The sequence below is a fragment of the Kogia breviceps genome, chromosome 4, assembly GCF_026419965.1.
Source record: "Kogia breviceps isolate mKogBre1 chromosome 4, mKogBre1 haplotype 1, whole genome shotgun sequence".
NCBI classification, from domain to species: Eukaryota; Metazoa; Chordata; class Mammalia; order Artiodactyla; family Physeteridae; genus Kogia; species Kogia breviceps.
This window is the reverse complement of record NC_081313.1, coordinates 136,868,562-136,890,337: the sequence shown is the minus strand read 5'-3', so window position 1 is coordinate 136,890,337 and position 21,776 is coordinate 136,868,562. Positions and strand designations below refer to the sequence as shown.

Sequence of the window (21,776 nt, the reverse complement as noted above, 5' to 3'; positions counted from 1 at the left end):
ACTGTCCAATACAGTAGCCAGTAGCCACATGCAGATGTTTACATTTAAATGTAAATTAATTTAAATTACACAATATTAATCAGCTCCTGAGTCACACTAAGCCACATTCAATGAATAAACTTTTCACACCTTCAATAGCCACATGTGGCTAGTGGCTAATTTACTGGACAGCAGAGATTTTAGAACATTTCCATCACTGCAGAAAGTTCTATTGGACAGAGCTGGTGGAGAGTATATTTAATCTTTAGGTCATGACATCATCTAAATCTCATTACCACTCTTGACATTTATGGTTCTGAAAGAGTGGATATCTTCTTGCACATCCTAGGGTACCATTCATGTTTACCAATCTGAGGAGTTAATATTCCATTTTTTAATGTGGCATAAAAAAGGACTTTTTTCCTACTAGAAATATGACCTCCACAAGTTGGAATTTTTAGTACCAAAAGTAAAAGGAATAACATATTTTTCCCATCATTAAAATTCCAATTACAAATGAGTGCATGGAAAAAAAAAAAAAGCCTGGTGAAATCCAAAGATGTGTAGTACATTAATAGTATTTGATCAATGTCAATTTCCTGGTTTTAAAAACATACTATGTTATGTAAGATGTTATCATTGGAGAAATGTGGGTGAAAAGTATACAGGAACTCTGTACTATCTTTGGAAATTCTTGGGTGTCTTATTTCAAATTAAGAAGTTTAAAAAAATCTCGATTATATATTTATCATCTAATATCTTACTCTTTCATATGCCAGAATTTTTTTTAATCACTGAAAAATTAATATGAGAAGTAAACGTCCTGTCTAGGTAAGTGGAGAACTCTTTTCTCCAGCTATTTGAATTTAGTGATGGCATACTGGTGACATGTATTCGAAGATGAGCTGTGGAGTTTCGCCCTAGCTGCACAGCATCCAAACACCTGGATAAAAAGGACACTAGTCCCTAAATTACCCAAATGTTTGCCTTTTTGATGACAACTTGAGACCCCACTCTTGACCCAGTAAGCCAGGTGGGCCTGCTGTCAGTCATACATCTCTGGCTGCACTGTTCACCTTGAACTCTGTGTGTGTTTCCAGGTTGTGCATGACAACTACCTCCTATATGTGTTTGCTCCAGATCGCGAGAGCCGGCAGCGCTGGGTGCTGGCCCTTAAAGAAGGTAATTAACCTCCTGTGCGATTGAATTCCTGAGATGCCTAGATCCTCTAGAAGCCTTGAGTTCCGTGATAGACTAAAGGGTGGCTGATGGTCAAACATTTCTCCCTTTTGGTGTTGGTGAAGGGTCCCACGTTTTCAACTTGGGTAACAACCAGTATAGTACAGGGTCAGGCAAATCCTCCCTGCCACTTGCTTTTGTAAAGGTCTGAGATAAGGATGTTTTTAATACTTTTTAATGGTTCTATTTAAAAGGGTTATGTAAGTACCTCCATAATATATCAATTGTGCCTTCTGGTGAGCAAAACCTAAAATATTTACTTTCTGATCCTTTAAGAAAAAGTCTGCTGACCCCTCGTATGGTATGAAGAATAAGAGCATGGGTCCCTGAGTTAGATGACCTGGGTTTGAATCCTGGCTCCGCCACTCACTAGCCATGTGTGCTTGGGCAACTTCCTTAACTGCTCTGTGCTACCGTTTCTCCATCTGTTTTTAGCAAGGGGAGGAGGAGGGAATAAAAATAATAGTACCTGCCTCCTGGTATTATGCTAAGTAGGATAAGTCAGAAAGAGAAAGACAAATGCTGTATGTTTTCACTTATATGTGGAATCTAAAAAATAAAACAAATGAATATAACAAAACAGAAACAGACTCACATAAGTGGAGAACAAACTAGCAGTCTCCAGAGCAGAGACAGGTGGGAGGAGGGGCAAAAGAGATGAAGGGGATTAAGAGGTACAAACTACCAGTCATAAAATAAATAAGTCACAGGAACGTAATATACAGCACAGGGAATATAGTCACTATTTTATAATAACTTTGTATGGTATGTAATCTACAAAAACACTGAATCACTATGCTGTGCACCTGAAACTAATATCGTAAGTCAACTATACTTTTTTAAAAATAAATTTATTTATTTATTTATTTATTTATTTATTTTTGGCTGCGTTGGGTCTTCGTTGCTACATGCGGGCTTTCTCTAGTTGCAGCGAGTGGGGTCTACTCTCTGTTGCTGTGCAAGGGTTTCTCATTACAGTGGCTTCTCTTGTTGCGGAGCACGAGCTCTAGGTGCGCAGGCTTCAGTAGTTGTGGCACGCGGGCTCAGTAGCTGTGGCACGTGGGGCTCTAGAGCCCAGGCTCAGTAGTTGTGGTGCACGGGCTTAGTTGCTCCGCCGCATGTGGGATCTTCCCAGACCAGGGCTCGAACCCAAGTCCCCCGCATTGGCAGCAGGATTCTTAACCACTGTGCCACCTGGGAAGTCCCAACTATACTTTAATAAATAAATTTTTTCAAAAGCACCTGCCTCCAGAGCTGCTAAGAGTAAGGCCCTTGGGACTATCCAGGCCCATAGTCAGAACCCAACAAATGTCAACTAGCATTAAAGGTTTTCAGATCTTCCTAAGGGTACTTCTTAGGACTCGCCTTCCCAACAGCATAATCAGAACCAGCACAGCGGTTATGAACATGAGATGTGGAGCCAGGCTGCTAAGGAGAAAATTCCAGCTCTGCCAACTATTAGTGTGTGACCTTGGGCAAATTCCTTGACTTTTCAGTGTCTCCATTTCCTCAGCTATAAATTCTGACTAGAAACAGGCAGTCATAGGGTTATTGCGAGAATTAAAAGTGTTAGGACATTGATTCACTTTGTTATAAAGCAGAAACTAACACCATTGTAAAGCAATTATACTCCAATAAAGATGTTTTAAAAAAAGTTTTAGGACATGTCAGACACTTGGAATCATACCCAAGGAAAGCACTCAATCCATATTATTATTATTACCATTTAATATTATATTATTGTCATTTAGCCTGAAGCCCTGGATTTGCAGGAGAACTGGGTTCAAATATTAATCTAAGTAGCTGTGGGGACTGAGGGTAAGCAAGCCATTTGAAATCTTGGGAGCCACGATGCCTCTATCTGAAAAATGAGAATAAACATACACGTCTTATCTTCTTCCAAGGTTGTTGCGAGTCCCAAATGGCAAGTGCCAGATAAACTGGGAAGTGCTCTCAAGTTTAACAGTCAACGGGCACAGAACAAACCCTAAAGTACGAAGTAACCAAAAGGGCCCCAACTATGCTCATTGGCCATTCTACCTCGGTGGAGAGGTTTTACTCACAGGATGTTAACGCTGAAAGAAGCATTAGAGATCATCTGTCTAGTCCTCTGTTTTTTTATACTTTTTTTTTCTTAGAAGGAAAGCCTCTTTTTTCCTGTGCCAAAATCCGACTTTAAAGCCACAAATCTAGAAAGGATAAAAGCAAAGTTTCTATAGTTGCAGGTGGGAGAAATGGAGTGGTGAGAATCCTACCTATTCAGCCTTCCCTAAGTTCCCTAAGGCACTTTTGTGGGGCCCATGGCCCCAGTCTAACGACATCATGGCACAGTGGGAACTGGGGCTCACATGCGGGTTTTGCCCAACCTAAGGACACACAACTAACTCAGGGCAGAGCCAGATAAGAACCCAGATCTGCTGATGCCTAAATTCAACATACACTCCTCCATAAATGTATATGCCCGGAAAAAAAGGCCATTTTTCTGACTATTCTAGACAATACTCATGCAAGCTCACACAGCAGGGTCAATCTCAAGGAATTATAAAGTTGGTGGCCCTTGATAGACTGACCTGGAAATAACTCTTCTGCCGGTGCCAACCCCTTTCAGAAACCAGGAATAACAACAGTTTGGTGCCCAAGTATCATCCAAATTTCTGGATGGACGGGAGATGGAGATGCTGTGCTCAACTGGAGAAGCTTGCTGTGGGCTGTGCCCAGTATGATCCCACCAAGAATGGTAAGTGACTATGAATTCCCTTTCTTCTTCGTACAGTGACTGGCCTCTCTACTAGTAGGAAGGAAAGGCTCTTGGCTTCCCATCACCAGGCGTGTCCAGGATTGAATGCAAAAGTCCACAATTTCAAAATTTTCAGAAGGCAATCATCCGCCTCTACCACCAGTCTGTTGATGTTTTTTCATCTCAAGGCCGATATCTTTTTAACTCCTTGCTGCTCAAAGTGTGGTTCTTAGACCAGCGGCATCAACATCACCTGGAAGCTAGTTAGAAGTGCAAATACTAGGCCCCCTCCTAGGTCTACTGGATAAGAATTTGTATTTTAACAAGATAAGATCCCCAGGAGATCTGTGTGCACAGTAAAGTTTGAATAGCACCACTATACCTTCAAGTTAGGAAATTGGATTGCCACAGTCTACTCAAATCTGAAGCTGTAGAGACAGCCCTAGAGATACATACTATTATCTATTACAGTGGCATCATATCACACGTGTTCAATTACACAAGTTGAATTCTGTACACTTGGAGGGGGAAGAAAGTAAAACCAAAAAACCTGCTCATTTTACAATGTGGCTTCTCCCCACCTCTACTTACTTGCCCTTGACCTCCACAGTCTCAGAGAAAAGGAGGCCACAGCCTAACTGCAAAGCAAAAACAAAAGATATTGTTTTTTGGCCTTTGAGGTCAAAGACCCAGGTCCTAGAGATTGGAGTACACCTCGATTTTATCTTATGTGATGACTTTGGGACCTGAACCCCCAGTGAAGGGCAACTCCACTCTCATGCACTTTTACGTACATTACACTCCCATTCCTCATAACCATCTGGGGTAGACGGTATGATGTTAAAGAAAGAGAAGGCTTGAGGACTTCAATATGCTCAAGGTCATACAGCGAGGAGGTGCTCTGCAAAGCCATTGTTGACTAGGAATGATGGATCATGTGGATTGTTTCCTTCCATAGCCCTCTCCTCTCAACCTCTCTTACCCTACTTAACTTTTCTCAACCATCAGTTTCTTTTTTGCACTGAAACCTAATACCTCAGATTGACAGCCCAAGGCGGATGTGCTAAATGTAACACGTGGCCGGGTTTTCTGCGGTTTCCTGAGTTGCAGCCCCTCTTAGTGCCACTTTAAAAACAACTACTTCTCACCCTCTACCTTGGGAGAGAAAGTTCAAGGTTACCAGTCCCTTGGCCCAGAAGAATATTTACCTAGTTTTAGAGGTCAGTGATCCCCTGCATTAGCCCTGTGGACCATCCTCATGAAGGTTAGTATCTCATGAAAAAGAAATGGAAGGTTTTATATGAGTGGAATCAACCACAAGAACAGGATGGTGTGGGCTTGCCTCAGTGACTGAAAGCTCTTTCCAAGGCCAGAGTGGTCTCCAAATTCCTGCCAGCACCTTGCTGTAGGTCCCTGGATGGGTCACTTTGCCATCAAGGACCCTAATACCCTCATTTCTGAAATGGAAGGGGAAGTTTTAGGGGTCCTGAGATGAAATAGTCTCTAAGCCCATTTCCAATTCTGAAATTCTTTGGATCTATGTTTCTATTTTGCACTTTCCACCATGCATGTAGCAGCTGTTCCTATCCAAGGCAGACAGTATTTCCCTCCACTGAGTAGTACACACATGATGGAGGTGGGAGGAACATCTGAATGACTCACTAGGGTAGGACTGGCCATGCTAAGCTCCTCCCCACATGAAGCCAGGGTCTAACCACTGCACCCTGCTGATGCTCCTGCATTTGAGTTGCAGTCTACCACCATCTCCTCATCTGAGCCTGTCCTCACTTTCCCTTCTTCTGACTTGGTTTAACGTCATGCACCATAGTTTAGACAGAATTGAGAGCAGACTTTTGAAGAAGGACACTGCACTGTGCACATAGCACATGATCATCTACTCTCAGTGAAGGTTTGTAGAACTCCCAGTGTTGGGCACATGTACGAAGCAGGGTCTAAGAGCACAGGGCTTCAGGATGAAAAACACCTGGTGTGAGTCCCAGCCCCTTCACGTCCTTGCTCTGTGACTTCATATATGTTACCTAACCTTTCTGAGTCTCTGTGCCTGTCTCCTCATCTGTAAAATGGGGATTATGAGAATAAGTAGCTACTTTGTGGGGTTGTTGGGAGACTCAGTGTGGGTGGGGAAAGCTCTTAGCACAGCTGCAGGCACTTAGTGAGCATGCAATAAATGGTAACTGTGTCTCCGAGCCTTTCTTATTTGTGGACAGAAGAATCTGAAGCTGAGATAGTATGTGTGTGTCTGTCTGGGAAGTAGCAGAGGTGGCTGAGTTTTAAACAGACTCTGCTATACCCAACGCACAGCAGCACTTACATCTGCAACCAGAACTGGCCCCGATCTCACCACATACGAACTTCACCCAGAGAGGGAGGAAGAAAGGCAAGAGCAAGGCCAGAGGAAGAAGAACGAGAGACCAGGCACAGAATGCTCCGGGCTGGAAGGGGCTCAAGTCCACACAGCTTGTGTGTGGTGGAGCTGGGGTTAGGACACCTGGTTCCTGGCTCCAAGCTGAGTGCCGAATAGGAACCATGCTTCCTGTTATGTATGTCTCCTTCTTCTCTGTTAATTGCACACCCAATACCCAACCCTGCCCTTGCTTAAGGAGTTAGCACAAGGGTTGGGCTCCAGTGTCAATGTGTGAATCTCTTCTTACTACATCCCTGACACAGGCTGCCCACCTCCAAGTCAACCGCCTGCAGAGATGAGGCGCTCGTCGCCTGTAGATACAGCCTACTCCCTGTTTACCTCTAACTGTTAAAGAAGTCCTTGAACTGAGCAGAAGCCTGGGCACTGCCTCCCACATCCCACATCCTCCCAGACACACAGACACACAACTTAGGCCCGTTGATTCCAGGCTTGACCTTTTTTAGTGCCTCACAGGAGAAATGCTGAGAGACACAGATGGAGAGAGGAAAGGGAAGAGAGAGGGAAAGAGAGAGAAAGAAGAGAAGAGAAAGGAGGAAAGAAGAAAGAGACACAGAGAGAAGGAGCCATGGAGACACAAAGAGATAAACAGAGCGGGGTGTTGGGGTGTTGTCTGGGGGAGTCAGCAGGAACAAATACTTGGAGTCCTTAAGATAACTAACTGAAAGTGGATTCCAGCCCTCTCAACAAGGAGCACGGCGACCTCTCACCTCATCCACCCCCTCCTCAAGCCCACAGGGGCATCAGGAAACCAGTGAGTCACTGTCCCCCTGAGTCACCAATTCCAAGTCTTGGTTTAACAGGTGGAAGTGACTTCGTGGAAGGCTCCGTGCCCACTGGGAAGGACACACACTGAGAACCCATGTCAGCACCTTTGGGCGAGGCTTTTCCTGGGGATACAGGAAGAGGGGCCCAGATATTGGCTTCTGGAAGTCTCTGGTGTCTCCTGGAAAACAAGACTGGGAACAAACGAGCAGGCTGAAAGAGAAAACACCCAGGCCCTGTGTCTCATCCTCCCCTCCTGCTGTTCTCTCTGGGGCCCCTTTTCTCTGAAAAGCCCCCTGCTGCTCACCTTTAGTTGGGCACATTGGGTTTCATGCTCATTTTCTTTTTGTGTTTTTCTCATTTCAGCTTCAAAGAAGCCTCTTCCTCCTACTCCTGAAGACAACAGGGTGAGTGAGAACACAAGGTCCGGGCACGGTGGGCCGGCGGCGCCGGGGGCTACAGCTCTGGTGTGGTCCCACTTGTGTTTCCCATTTGCCCAGGTTTCTCAAATGCCGGGCAGATGCAGCAGATTCGTGGTGATGCAGCTGAACTCAACACCATGGGTTTCTGGGGCCTGAATTGTCTCGTGGGTGTGTGCAGGTAAAAGCCGCCAGATCTTCACCCCACTGCCTTCAACTCAGCAAACACTTATTGGTAACAAGCTGTGCAGCCAGGCACCTGACTAGGTTGGGGCAGAAGAACAGCTCACAGCTATATAAAATGTGTATTTACCCCACCCTTTGACATACAGTCATTTTGGAAGCATACATTTGAGAATACCTTTTATTCTTCAAAGCACATCCACACTTTTACCAGCTATTTCGAAACTCACTATCTTCTCTAGCCACTTCAGAGGGTTATAGTTTTACTCTCCTGTGAAAGCTTTTGAGAAAGCAAGTCCCACGAGAGGTTCTCCCAAGGCCACTCAGTCACTTAGTAGTCAGGCTAGTAGGATGCAGTTTCTGGTGTGGTGGTCTTGAACGCAAGTGGTGGTTCTCAAAGTGCGGTCCGTGGACCAGCAGCATCAGCATCACCTGGGAGCTTGTTAGAAATGCAAATTCTCAGGCCCCACCCCAGACTTACTACATGCAAAATTCTAGGGGAGGAGCCCAGTAATCCGCATTTTAATAAACTTCCAGGTGATCCTGAGGCACACTGGAGTTTGAGACACATCGGTCTAATATACTGACTTTACAAGACTTAGGTGATATCAGGTCAACTCTCGGGAAGCTATTTTTTTGTTTGTTTTTTGCAGTACGCGGGCCTCTCACTGTTGTGGCCTCTCCTGTTGTGGAGCACAGGCTCCAGATGTGCAGGCTCAGCGGCCATGGGTCACGGGCCCAGCCACTCCGCAGCATGTGGGATATTCCCGGACCGGGGCATGATCCCATGTCCCCTGCATTGGCAGGCGGACTCTCAACCACTGCACCACCAGGGAAGCCCTTGGGAAGCTATTTAGTCAAGAAGACCAAAAAAAAAAAAAAAAAAAAAAAAAAAAAAAACAACCTAAGCCCTCACTTTATGGTAACATCAACACCAATATGCACATTTGAGTAATTGCCCTTTATTCTAGAACCTACTGATTCAGCTTCCTCATGCTTCTTCCTGAAGAATGAGCTCCGCTTTTTCCCTGCAGCCAATATGGTGACATTTCAAAGACTGGCAGCTTCCCCATAAGGGAAGTTCTACGTCACTCAAAAGTGGGCTGGCTTTCAGATTTGTTGTCAGCCCCCTTCCTCACAACAGGAAAGAAGTGGACTGAAATTGTAGCAGAAAATGAGCTCTCTCCCTTTTTATTTCATTCATCTTCTAAAGAATATTTCACCATCACCCCGAAAAACATGGTTCGAAATCCCCCTGCTCTGGCTTGTTGGGGGTTCCCTCAACAGTCCCACCTAAACCCGCACTTCTGCACCTTAGACTGGTTTGCTCCTGTCTGGTTTTCACTATCAGTGAAGGTGAAAGTCAGAAAACAGAGTCTATCCATCTCCCCTTGGACGCCACCACTTGGCTTCTCAGATTTCTTGGAGGAGAAGCCTCTATACTGCTCTAGCACTCCAACCACAGGGCTTTTGGAATCACAGCTGTAGCTTCAACCATACATCTAAATCCACAGTAACATTTCTTTTATCTTGAATTACTTGAATTCACTTCTCCCTCACCTTCATGTTCTGTCTTCTGATGAGTGATGGCATCTTGGGTTGGCATCTAGAGAAGCTATACTTTTATTGATCTTTTAAAAAATAAATTTATTTATTTATTTATTTATTTATGGCTGCGTTGGGTCTTCATTGCTACGTGCAGGCTTTCTCTAGTTGCGGCAAGCAGGAGCTACTCCACATTGTGGCGTGCAGGCTTCTCATTGCGGTGGCTTCTCTTGTTGCAGAGCATGGGCTCTAGGCGCGTGGGCTCAGTAGCTGTGGTGCACGGGCTTAGTTGCTCCGCGGCATGTAGGATCTTCCCAGACCAGGGATCGAACCTGCGTCCCCCGCATTGGCAGGAGGATTCTTAACCACTATGCCACCAAGGAAGTCCCCATATATGTTTTTATATACAAATACTGGGGCATGACTATACTGGACAACATAATAAAATAAAATGCACCTGTATTTGAATCCTGCTGGATTTGGCAGCTCAAATGCAACTGACAGAGGAATGTAGTATCAGTGACTCAAAACTAGTATTACCATCTGTGATACGATTTTCCAAAATGGCAAACAACTCTTGGTCAAGTTCTGAACTAAACAAAGTGTAATCTTCCCTCAATGTAAAGGGTGGTTGCACTTCTAGGAAACCAAGTACTTCGTATAGGGTTGAGGTAGGATCTAGGCTCAGAGTGTTATTGTACATTATTGTTGGAAGCAGGCTGATCACCACATGAATGTCTAACAGGACATTGAAAAGTTGTATAGGATGCGGTATGCTGCAGAGAGTTTTGCATCCTTGACCCTCTCCCATTCAATGCTAGTAACACACCTCAACCATTGTGACCTTTGAAACACTGCCATAGATGTCCAAAATGCCCCCTATGGAAAGGTTCCACATGGTTTGAGAACCCTGCTCTGACCTTTCTCTTGATAATAATTAATCAGTTGGGCCTATAATGAGATGAATACCATACCATATCCTTTCTTTATCTTCAGGTGCCCTTGAACAACTCCCTTGAACAACTGGGCTCTTAGGGTGAAAGCCTCAGGCCCAACAACTCTTATCTGTAATTCCCAATATATCACCTCACAAGCTCCACAGATAATTTTGACTTCAAATTCCAATCTGGGCTCAGTTGGGATGACACACTGTATCAATATGACAATATTTTTTTTAATCTCCAGTATGTTTATGCCACCGATTGCTTCAATGTACTCAGAGAACTTTTGATTTCCCATCACCGAATCTCATTCTAGCCAGTAATCTCAATGTCTTCCGATGTTTGCTGTCTCACAAAGTCTGCCAACCTGTAGCAGGTGTGCCCACCCTGAACCCTTGTGATTGTTTACAGTCTCCTCTTCACATCTCAATATCTCTTCCTAAGAAACGTACTGAAAAGTAGAGACATAGGCAAGAGAGCCCACAAGAGGAACAAGGGGTCCCACATGATATAGTAGAGAAAGCATAATGCTAATTCAATTGCTAAACTTGGCCACATCCATTTCTCCATCTGGGCCTCAGTTTCCCTATTCTAAACAAAAGAATGGATCAAATGATCTCTCAGAGGCACTCCAGCTCCAGTCGTCTATGATTCTATGGATCTGGACAAGCCCACCGATAAAATCAGAAAAGCATGGACTGAATGATTTAGTGTTGACCTCATCCCCTTTGTGAACAATGTGATGCTTCTAGCAGAGAGGCAGTGAATTGGAACATGGTTCAAGGAAAGAAACAATCAGACTTTTGTGAAAAGCACAGCCGCTGGGAATTCACTGGGGTCAGAATTTACCACATAGAATGGGAGAGGCAATGAACTCCAGGTATTGAATGTCTTTGTGTCCTATTCAGCACCATAAGCCTAACTCATAAAGAAAGCCAACTAGGTAGGCAAATGGCCTCAGCAAATACCCCCAATGGATTGTAGGAACCAGTGTCTGGCCTGGCATAGGTCCAAGAGCAAGTTACAGCTTGGGAACTTGCTGACCTCGTTCCACAGTTTACCTCCTTTCTACATCTTTGCTTGATTTTATTGTGTCCCTCCTCCAGCAGTTACTTCGGGAACCTGAAGAAACCTTGGTCATTGCCTTGTATGACTACCAAACGAATGATCCACAGGAACTCACGCTACAACGCAATGAGGAGTACTACCTGCTGGACAGTTCCGAGATTCACTGGTGGAGAGTTCAGGACAGGAATGGGTAAGGCACCTTCGTGGTTGCTGTCCCAGTTTTTGAGGTGATGGGGGAACAAAGAAAATCCCGGAACGATTGTCCTAGCTGTCTCAGCAGGACCACGGCGCTGAGTTAGGAGAGAACAGAGGCAGAGAGAGGAGGAAGGAAAAAGTCGTTGAGAAGGGTCTTTCCCCTTCTCAGAAGTGGCTGGGAGGCGGTCACTTGCTATACTGGCTCCCTGCACCCCATCAAGCACTGCCAGCCTCCAAACTCATTGAAAACTCTCCTGGGTTCTTCCACTGACATCCACAGTTTGGGAGAATGGCAACTTGCTCCACAAAGCACCATTGTTCTTGAGTGTTTAAGTGAGGTTGAAGGTACATCCCATTGTGAGGGTCTTATTTTTGGTGGAAAGAAAAGGTGCGTACAGATGGTGCAGATTGGTGGTTACATTAAGAAGCATCAGGAAAAAAATACTAAAGATTTAGTTAAACCAACAACCTTTGAACTAGCCATCCGAATGATTCATGGAGAAAATAAAGTTGTGCAAATACAGTTTGCCCACTATAGGACTTTTGAATGAAAAAAATCTTATGACCCCCTCCTCTGATCTGAAATATAGGAAAATTACTGTTATTGACCTTCAGAATGCTCTGGGATGTATATGACTTAGATACTAGTGCTTAGTTTAAAGTTACCAGATGCACACTGCTTTATAAGGCTTTATTTTTTTCCTTTAAATATCAAAGGTATTTACCTATGCCCTAGAAGAGTCTCCAGAATCATCTCCAGAAGATGATTTCAGTGATTGTCTAAATCCAACATAAAAGTGTGCCATAATTTAGCAAATTCCCTTCTTGGATGCTTAGGCTGTTTCTAATATTTTGCAAAGATTAACAACACTGCAATTAACATATTTCTATATTAATATTAAGAGTTCAAACATTTTCAAAGTGTGAGGTTATTATTAGTTTTAAAATATTTTTTTTTTTTTTTTTTTTTTGTGGTATGCGGGCCTCTCACTGTTGTGGCCTCTCCCGTTGCGGGGCACAGGCTCCGGATGCGCAGGCTCAGCGGCCATGGCTCACGGGCCCAGCCGCTCCGCGGCATGTGGGATCTTCCCGGACCGGGGCACGAACCCGTATCCCCTGCATCGTCAGGCGGATTCTCAACCACTGCGCCACCAGGGAAGCCCTAAAATATTTTTAAAAGATAAAGAAAACACTCCATCATTGCAACATCTGGATAGCCTATGTCAATGTTTTATTAAAAAAAAAACAACAACTAACAATAGCGAGAAATATACATAAAAATAAGCCACCCTCTGTTTGCCCGCACATCAGTCCTAAAAGTATTCATTATTAAGTTACTTGTGCATTTTAAGCAAAAAAGTTATACGTATACAAATGGATCCTTTTTTCATTTGCACTAAGGTGGTCCATTCTGCTCTTCTCCTTGCTTTTAACCTTTAATGATATATCTTAGAGATACTTTCATGTCAGCACATACAAATCTACCTTATTCTTTAAATAACTGCATAATTTTAGGATGTATGCTTGTGTTATAAATATTTAGACAATATTTTATATGGGACATTTAGTGTCCAGGTTGCTCAGTGAAGATCTTGTATTGCTCATGCTTGTATATCTTGGTAATCTTTTGAAATGTATATATTTTTGAAAAAAAGCTTTTGAAAAAATATTTTTTTCTTTGGGAAAAAAATATATATCTCACATTTCTAACTATGGAACTGGTGAGTCAGACTATGTGAAGTCTTAATTTTGAAAGATAAATCCCTCAAAAATTTTGCCAAATTCCCACCAACAGGGTATTCGAGTGCCAACACTGGGTATCATTAAACTTAACCACAAAAAAAGGACCAATCGGGCTTCCCTGGTGGCGCAGTGGTTGTGAATCCGCCTGCCGATGCAGGGGACACGGGTTCGTGCCCTGGTCTGGGAAGATCCCACATGCCGCGAAGCGGCTGGGCCCGTTAGCCATGGCCGCTGAGCCTGCGCGTCCGGAGCCTGTGCCCCGCAATGGGAGAGGCCACGGCAGTGAGAGGCCCGCGTATCAAGAAAAAAAAAAAAAAAAAAAAAAAAAAGGACCAATCGTTGAGTAAAAAAGAAGAGGTACACAAATATCTTTAGGGTTAAGGCTTTACTTTTCATATATAGCAAAACTTACATTTTCAAGGCACCGTCTCTTTAAGTAGCCTTACCATATCCACTGCAGGGGAAGTGAGGGAGAGGTATAAAACAAGATTAGATCAAGAACTGTGATCTTGGAGGCAGTGTCTCTTGCTAGCTGAGAACAGATGCCAAAGCCCCTCATCTGGAACCTCTCTCTAGTTGACTGGGGGAAACAAACAAGACCAGTCACATTACCTTCTCTTTGTCTGTTATGGGGAGGCCCATAGCAGAAACAGGTTCAAGACTGCCTGGCTCTACAAATACCAGAGGAACTTACTCAGAAATTCATCCCTTCAATCAACTGACATTTATTTAGCACAACTAATGTGCCAGGAAATTTCTTCTCCTAGGTCTCTCTTCCCCAAATGACAGTTTACCCTTTGTTCATTGGTCTGTGGAAAGGCTCAACCCTGCACTTCAAAGGGCATCGAAGAGGACACCCCAGAGGCCAATCGGGCATGTGGGAATTTCCCCAGTTTGCTTTGTAATAGCCTGGTGAAGCAGGAAGTACACAAGATGGGGAAAAAGGAGACTTGGACTTGAGTATCAGCTGCTTTTGTTGTACAGGACTTTGGAAAAGTCACTGAACAACAAAAGTGAATCCATTTCCTTCTCTGTAAAATGCAGATGATAATATCAGCTTTCCATCTCAGAGTGTTGAGAAAATCAATGAGATGAAGAAAGTGAAAGGGCTTTGTAAATTCTATACCTACACACAAGTGAAGAGAATTATCATCATTTTGTAGATAACCCAGCTTTGGCTGGCATATTAAAACACAGTCATTCTACATGAAAGTGAAAATAGTATTTGACCTACTAATATAAATGTAAACACATGGTGTGGCGAAAACAGACATAATAAAAAGGAATGCCGAAGGAAAGCCATAAAAGAAATAGCAAACGTGAGAACAAGTTGACTCCCATCAGTTGGCACTGACTACCTTGAGCACTGATTCTGAGGCTGGGTGTTCAGTTCTCCAAAGAAAGCATGCCATAATTGACTAACAAGGTCAAGTCAGCCATGGTACAAGATATGAGATATCCCGTATTTGACATCACCATTCTTGATGTCTTCACTCCTCAGAACAATTCTGTGAAATAGATTACACATTCCCCATTAAACATAAATCACTAGGGACTTTCCTGGCAGTTCAGTGGTTAAGACTTCGCCTTCCAATGCAGGGGGTATGGGTTCGATCCCTGGTCAGAGAGCTAAGATCCCACGTGCCTCGCGGCCAAATAACCAAAACATAAAACAGAAGCAATATTGTGACAAATTCAATAAAGACTTTAAAAATGGTCCACATCAAAAAAAAAATCTTGGGCTTCCCTGGTGGCGCAGTGGTGGAGAATCCGCCTGCCGATGCAGGAGACACGGGTTCGTGCCCTGGTCCGGGAAGATCCCACATGCCGCGGAGCAACTAAGCCCGTGAGCCATGGCCGCTGAGCCTGTGCGTCCGGAGCCTGTGCTCCGCAACGGGAGAGGCCACAGCAGTGAGAGGCCCGCGTACCGCAAAAAAAAAAAAAAAAAAAAAAAAAAAAAAAAAAAAAATCTTAAAAAACAAAACAAAACAAAAAAACATAAGTCACTAGATTACAAAATGGCCTTATACCAAAATTAAAACAGGAGATAGAGTAAACAGCAAGAAGTTATGAGACATCTTTTTATAGATTGCAGGGTCTGGAGGGATTTTACATGTGATCTAGTTTAGGTCCTTCATTTTACAGGTACGGAGTCAGAGGCCTAGAGAGTGAAGGAGACACTGTTCTCACCTTGCAGTACTAAATGCGATAGTGTTTTGAAAAGTACAAAGCTACACACAGATGTAAGGTATTTTGATGTTCTTGTTAGTCTCTTAATCCATATGTTTTTGTTTATTCCTGCTCAGAAGAAACCCCCAACCCCAAATCCAGCATGATTTTATCCTTTTTTTCTCATGTTTTACCATTTATGATTGAAGGAGATGCAAGAGGGAAGAGATATGGCAACATATGTATATGTATAACTGATTCACTTTGTTGTAAAGCAGAAACTAACACACCATTGTAAAGCAGTTATACTCAAATAAAGATGTTAAAAAAATATTAGGGAGGCCTTGAATTAAAAGCTCACAAGTTCAACTGGCAGTATCTTTTGGGACCTGTGGTTGGAAAGTAATTCTTTATGTTTTATTTATTTTGTTTCCCGACTGTAAAACACTAGCACTAAAGCGGAAAAAATACTGATTATTACACACACACACAAATGTTTCCTAATAGAAAATAGAGACTGAACATTAATCTTTTTTCCAACAGAGGAAATTTCACAATGAAGAGATTAGCAAGCAGAGCTATTAAAGTAACCACTTCTTATTTATTATGATTCATATTTTAGTGGTAAAATCTACATAGCCTTTAACAGATAGCAGGTTGTTATTTTTAGCAATTCTTTTATTTGAAAATTTTAAAATGTCTTGCCCCTAATGCTAAATAACATGAGACTTCATCTTTAGTGACTTTTAGTTGATTAAACCTATGAAATGGAGATGTGAAATTAGTTCTACATTAATCTAAACACTAATTTCCCTTTTAACAGGCATGAAGGATATGTACCAAGCAGTTATCTGGTGGAAAAGTCTCCAAATAACCTGGAAACCTACGAGTAAGATATTTTATTTGTTTTCCAAAAATATGGTGCTAAGGAGTCCTCTTACATTAGGAGTGAATTATTGGCTGATTATTAAAATACCAGGCATTTTCTCTTCTTGACCTGCTTTCTTCTCCCCCCATACTCTGATACCTAAGTTAACAGTTGAGGGTCACTTTATTTATTTTCTTTTTTATTAGAAAGGTATTTTTATTTTATTTATTTATTTATTTATTTATTTATTTATTTATTTATTTTTGGCTGCGTTGGGTCTTCATTGCTGCACGTAGGCTTTCTGTAGTTGTGGTGAGCGGGAGCTACTCTTCGTTGCGGTGCGAAGGCTTTTCATTGCGGTGGCTTCTCTTGCTGCGGAGCATGGGCTCTAGGCATGCGGGCTTCAGTAGTTGTGGCGGGCAGGCTCAGTAGTTGTGGCTTGTGGGCTCTAGAGCACAGGCTCAGTAGTTGTGGTACATGGGCTTAGTTGCTCCGCAGCATGTGGGATACCCCTGCCAGGGATCGAACCTGTGTCCTCTGCATTGGCAGGCAGATTCTTAACCACTGCGCCACCTGGGAAGCCTGAGGGTCACTTTATTTTATTTATTTATTTTTGGCTGCATCGGGTCTTAGTTGCGGCATGCGGGATCTTACGTTGCAGTGTTCAGGCTTCTCTCTAGTTGTGTCGTACGGGTTTTTTTCTCTCTCTAGCTGTGGCGCACAGGCTCCAGGGCACTTGGGCTCTGTAGTTGTGGTGCACAGGTTCCAGAGTGCTTGGGCTCTGTAGTTTGCGGCCCGCAGGCTCTCTCCTTGAGGCGCATGAGCCCAGTAGTTGTCGTGCATGGGCTTAGTTGACCCTGCAGCATGTGGGATCTTAGTTCCCTGACCAGGGATCAAACCCTAATCCCCTGTATTGTAAGGTGGATTCTTTACCACTGGACCACCAGGGAAATCCCGAGGGTCACTTTAAATTGAAGGGGGAGGGTATGTGTTCTCATCTCCCCTTTTATCTAAGGGATGATTTTCAGATGCCTGCACATAACTGTGGTCAAAGGAAAAGGTTCTTCTGGGAATCCCAGGAATATTTATCTTACCTGTGTCCCATGCATTGGCAGGTGGATTCTTAACCACTGTGCCACCAGGGAAGCCCCACGTGGATATAATTTTAATGGAATTACTTAATGTTTAATAAAATTCAAGTGTAGAGTACAATGTACTCACCATGTACATGTATTTCCTAGCTCAGCTGCTGGAAGGCCCAGAAACAATAATACTACAGTAGCAATGTGTACACTCAGATCTTGGTTTTTAAATAACACTTCCCACTAAAAAGAACTAGGACTTCTTGGAGAAATGGCTTGGGGGTTCAGAGTCAGGGCAGGGAAAGAACAAAGATGAAACTGGAACATTGTGATGCATCAAAATTAAAGAAGTACCCCCCAATATTTTTTTGTTAAATAATGTGAACATATTGAATGATCACAGAAGTCAGCTTAAAAATGCTCCTTCTGACTAAATCTGGGATAATTTGAGTATCAAAATAAATAATGACAATAAGGGACTACAATCCACTGAGTAAAATTTAAAAATCACTAATAAATAAATAGCTTGATAGATAAGTAAGTAAATAAATAAATGGGCAAGAAGAGAAAAAAGCTCTTTCTTGCAGCAAAATGCCAACTAATGAATGTAGAAGGAATGATAAATTTTAAAAATCACCATTTTATAACTCAAAGTACCAACTGAATCAGGCAAGAATCATCAATGAGTGTCACAAATAGGTGGTGAAAATTTGATATTTACATAGTTTCAAAGTATCTTCTCACAAACCACTTACTAATAACAAAGAGGAAATATCTGGTAGATCCCATCTTAACTAAATGATCCAAGTTCACATCAATAATGGGGCAAGCAGACACCGTGCATCTCCTGATGTGATACACTGAGAAGGACACAACATCACTTCTGTGATATTCCTGCCCAAACATGCATAACCTGAATTATTCATGAGGAAATAATAGACAAATCCAAACTGAAGATAGTATACAAAATAACTGCCCTGTGCTCTACAAAAATGTTAATATCATGAAAGACATGAAAGGCTGAGAAATTGGTCCATGTTAAAAAATTGAAGAGATGGGGTAACTAAATGCACCAGTAATCCTGGATCAATCTTGAACCATAAAAAAGCAAACCAAAAAAAGTAACAAAATATATTATTGAGACAACTGATGAAATTTGAATAAGGTCTAAAATTAGGTAATAGTATTGTATCAATGTTAAATTTCAAGATTTTGGTAATTGTACTATGGTTATACAAGTATATATTCTACTTATTAGAAATACATACTGAAGTACTTAGGGGTAAAAGTCTATTCTCAAATGGCTCAAAAAATCTATTTATCTATATCTATCTACCTGTCTCTCTATCTATCTATCTGGACAGAATGGTAAAGCAAAGGTGTAAAATATCAACAATTGATTCATCTATATGTGGGAGCTCTTTTACAGTATTTTACAACTTTTCTATAAGTTAAAAATCATTTAAAGATAAAATTTTAAGTACTTATCAAGCTTAAGATACCAGGGTTGAAGAATGCTAGCTAATGAAACCTTCTATTAACTCATTTGTGTTCTTATTAGTTCAAATGTGGTCAAGTTATTTGTTGCTGAAATTCTAATAGATTCTATAGTGAAGAACTATCATTTTCTGAAGAGTCTCTCAACCTGAGATTCATTTTGATCAAGTAGGTAAGAGAAGCCCCTCCCTCAGCTAACAGGAGTCATCACTTCCAAGAATACTTGAACTGTAATGAAATATATGAGATATGCTTTAAAAATAAAATTCTTTTATTATTTTACAGTCAACACCTTTAGAAAAAAATAGGTATTTATTTCAAATGATCACTAGGCTGGGTAGTTTTCTTTTTGTTTTGGTTTTTTACTTTTAATCAGAATTTCTTCATTTATGATAGAAGGGGCACATTCAAACTTCCAACAGAGTATAAGGCCATAGGGAATGATGGAACTTGGGGGAAAAAAAAGGTATATTCCCTCTCTTGAAGATATTTTAAGTCACTTTTAAAATGAAACACTACAGCATACAAACAAAACAGGCTGTGGGGCTTCCCTGGTAGTGCAGTGGTTGAGAATCCGCCTGCTGATGCAGGGGACATGGGTTCGTGCCCCGGTCCGGGAGGATCCCACATGCCGCAGAGCGGCTGGGCCCGTGAGCCATGGCCGCTGAGCCTGCGCGTCTGGAGCCTGTGCTCCGCAACGGGAGAGGCCGCAACAGTGAGAGGCCCGCGTACCACAAAAACAAACAAACAAACAAAAAAAAACAGTCTGTGAACTCTATTCTGTACTCTTGTCAGTTTGCATTTCAGATATGGAATCGTAGCTAGAGAATTAAATGACTCATAAACAAGCATCCAGATAGTTAGTGATTATATCTGGGTATACCAAAAAAAAAGGCCCAATATGATTACTTTTTTCCTTGAACTTAACATTGTCTAGATATCTGAATAAGAACTCAAAATTGTACCTTGGGAACATGATCATGGGTTGGTAAGTTGATTGGCTTCAGGTCTCCTGCTGTGGTTTGGGGACATGATCTTGGGCAAGTTTCTTCACCAAGTTGGATCTCAGATCCCTTTTCCTTAAACTGAAGGGTCAGGTAAGATGAAGGAAAGAAAATCGTGGCACTCTTGCTGACATTCCCTCCCTGTGCCTGAACGCAGGGCAGACATCACTCTTAGATAGTGACATTCTTACTCCCTGAGCTCAGACTGGCCTCTATCTTTGCAACACACAGCTCCAGGAAGCCAGTACTAACTGATCAGAGCTGACATGTAAGATGAAGCATATTTGTCAGGCTTCAACTAAATAAGTTCTAAGAGCCCACTGAGTTGGAAAGTACCATCCAGTTGCATGTGTTCAAAAGCTCAGATGAAGTGAAGTAAGTCAGACAGAGAAAGAAATATCGTATGATATCACTCTTATGTGGAATCTAAACAAATGGCGCAAATGAACTTATTTACAGGACAGAAATTGAGTCACAATGTAGAAAACTTATGGTTACCAAGGGGGAAAGTGGGGTATAAATTAAGAGATTGGGATTGACATATACACACTACTATATATAAAAGACAACTAATGAGAACCTACTGTATAGCACAGGGAACTCTATTTGGTGCTCTACAATGTCCTATATGGGAATGGAGTCTAGAAGAGAGTAGATATATGTATATGTATGACTGACTCACTTTGCTGTACAGCAGAAACTAACACAACATTGTAAATCCAATTAATTTAGAACAAGTTTTTTAAAAAAGCTCAGATGAATCCACTAATTCCCTTATCCATGGCAACTCTCAAATAACCAAACAAGTTTGGTAAGTAGTGTTGCTTCCCCACCCAGAACTTCTCTCCCCCTGGGCTTATTAATTTCCACAACTGATTGTTAACTGATGATCATTCTGTCTCCTCTAACCTAATAAGTGGACAGGGAGGCCAGGATATGGTTCAAGTGTTAACGACACTGAAAAACTTCAACCCTAAAAAATCACTCACATTCTTTTTTTTACCAGTTTTTAGTTATTTTTTCACCAGACAACAAAATTATAAAAATAATGCTTCTGTTTGGACATGCTCCAGTTTGAAGAGCTCTATTTTAGAAGATACAGGGAGTAGGGGTAGTAAAAGAATATAAATTATTTCACTCCATTTCATTTCTCTTTCAAACTTATATGTTACACATTTAATTTTTGTATTAAAATATAGATAAGAAAAGAAGGACCCATGTGAGAACATGCACATGATAAATAGTGCGAAGATTACGTTCCTTAGGAGTTTGCAGATCGCAAGAACTGTATCTGACAGGTGTAACCCCTGAAAGATGTGGAGTTGGGGGCTACAGCATAGCAAACTAGGATTTTTCTTGGGGGAGAGAGGGAGTCTGGTAACGTTTTTCCTTAAGTCCCTGGTATATGATAGTTACAGGCTCTTTATGGTGGTGATAAGAGCATAGACTCTGGAGCCAGAATGGCTGGGTTCACATTCTGGCTACGACTTACTAGCTCATTATTGACCTTGGGCAAGTCCCATAACCTCCTGATAACACTTTCTGACACATGATAGGTGAGCTACACATTAGCTAAATATTCTTTGCAGTCTTAAAGTTCTCACCAGAGTATGGCTGGAGCTTTCTCTCCAGCAAACTTTGATAGAGTCCACCAACCAGAGATATGATTTCAGCCTAGCTACAGCTAATGCAAAAGAGACTAATCAGGGCATATTCAGGAAACCAAAGTTCATATCGAGGCTGTTTTAATGGAAAGTTTATGAAAAGTCAGTTAGCATCCTTGTATAACTTGTATAATTCTAGTTTAGAGTCATCAGTCATTAAAATTCCAAGAATGATACTACACTGCATTTATGTTACATGTCATCTGTTGTTGCTTGCTTGAGTATGATATGCCAC

The 21,776-nt window shown here is 42.1% G+C and overlaps 2 protein-coding genes across 2 annotated transcripts in view; one reads left to right on the top strand and one right to left on the bottom strand.

Annotated features, from left to right (window-relative positions):
* Positions 1 to 21,776, bottom strand: part of MED7 (mediator complex subunit 7) — a 116,601-nt gene that overhangs the window by 54,225 nt on the left and 40,600 nt on the right. The window lies entirely within an intron of this gene.
* Positions 1 to 21,776, top strand: part of ITK (IL2 inducible T cell kinase) — a 67,292-nt gene that overhangs the window by 20,405 nt on the left and 25,111 nt on the right. Inside the window, exons 3-7 of the mRNA XM_059062939.2 lie at positions 1,080 to 1,161; positions 3,827 to 3,955; positions 7,530 to 7,570; positions 11,358 to 11,509; positions 16,250 to 16,315. Of these exons, the coding sequence (XP_058918922.1) occupies positions 1,080 to 1,161; positions 3,827 to 3,955; positions 7,530 to 7,570; positions 11,358 to 11,509; positions 16,250 to 16,315 (470 nt within the window). The remainder of the gene's footprint in view (positions 1 to 1,079; positions 1,162 to 3,826; positions 3,956 to 7,529; positions 7,571 to 11,357; positions 11,510 to 16,249; positions 16,316 to 21,776) is intronic.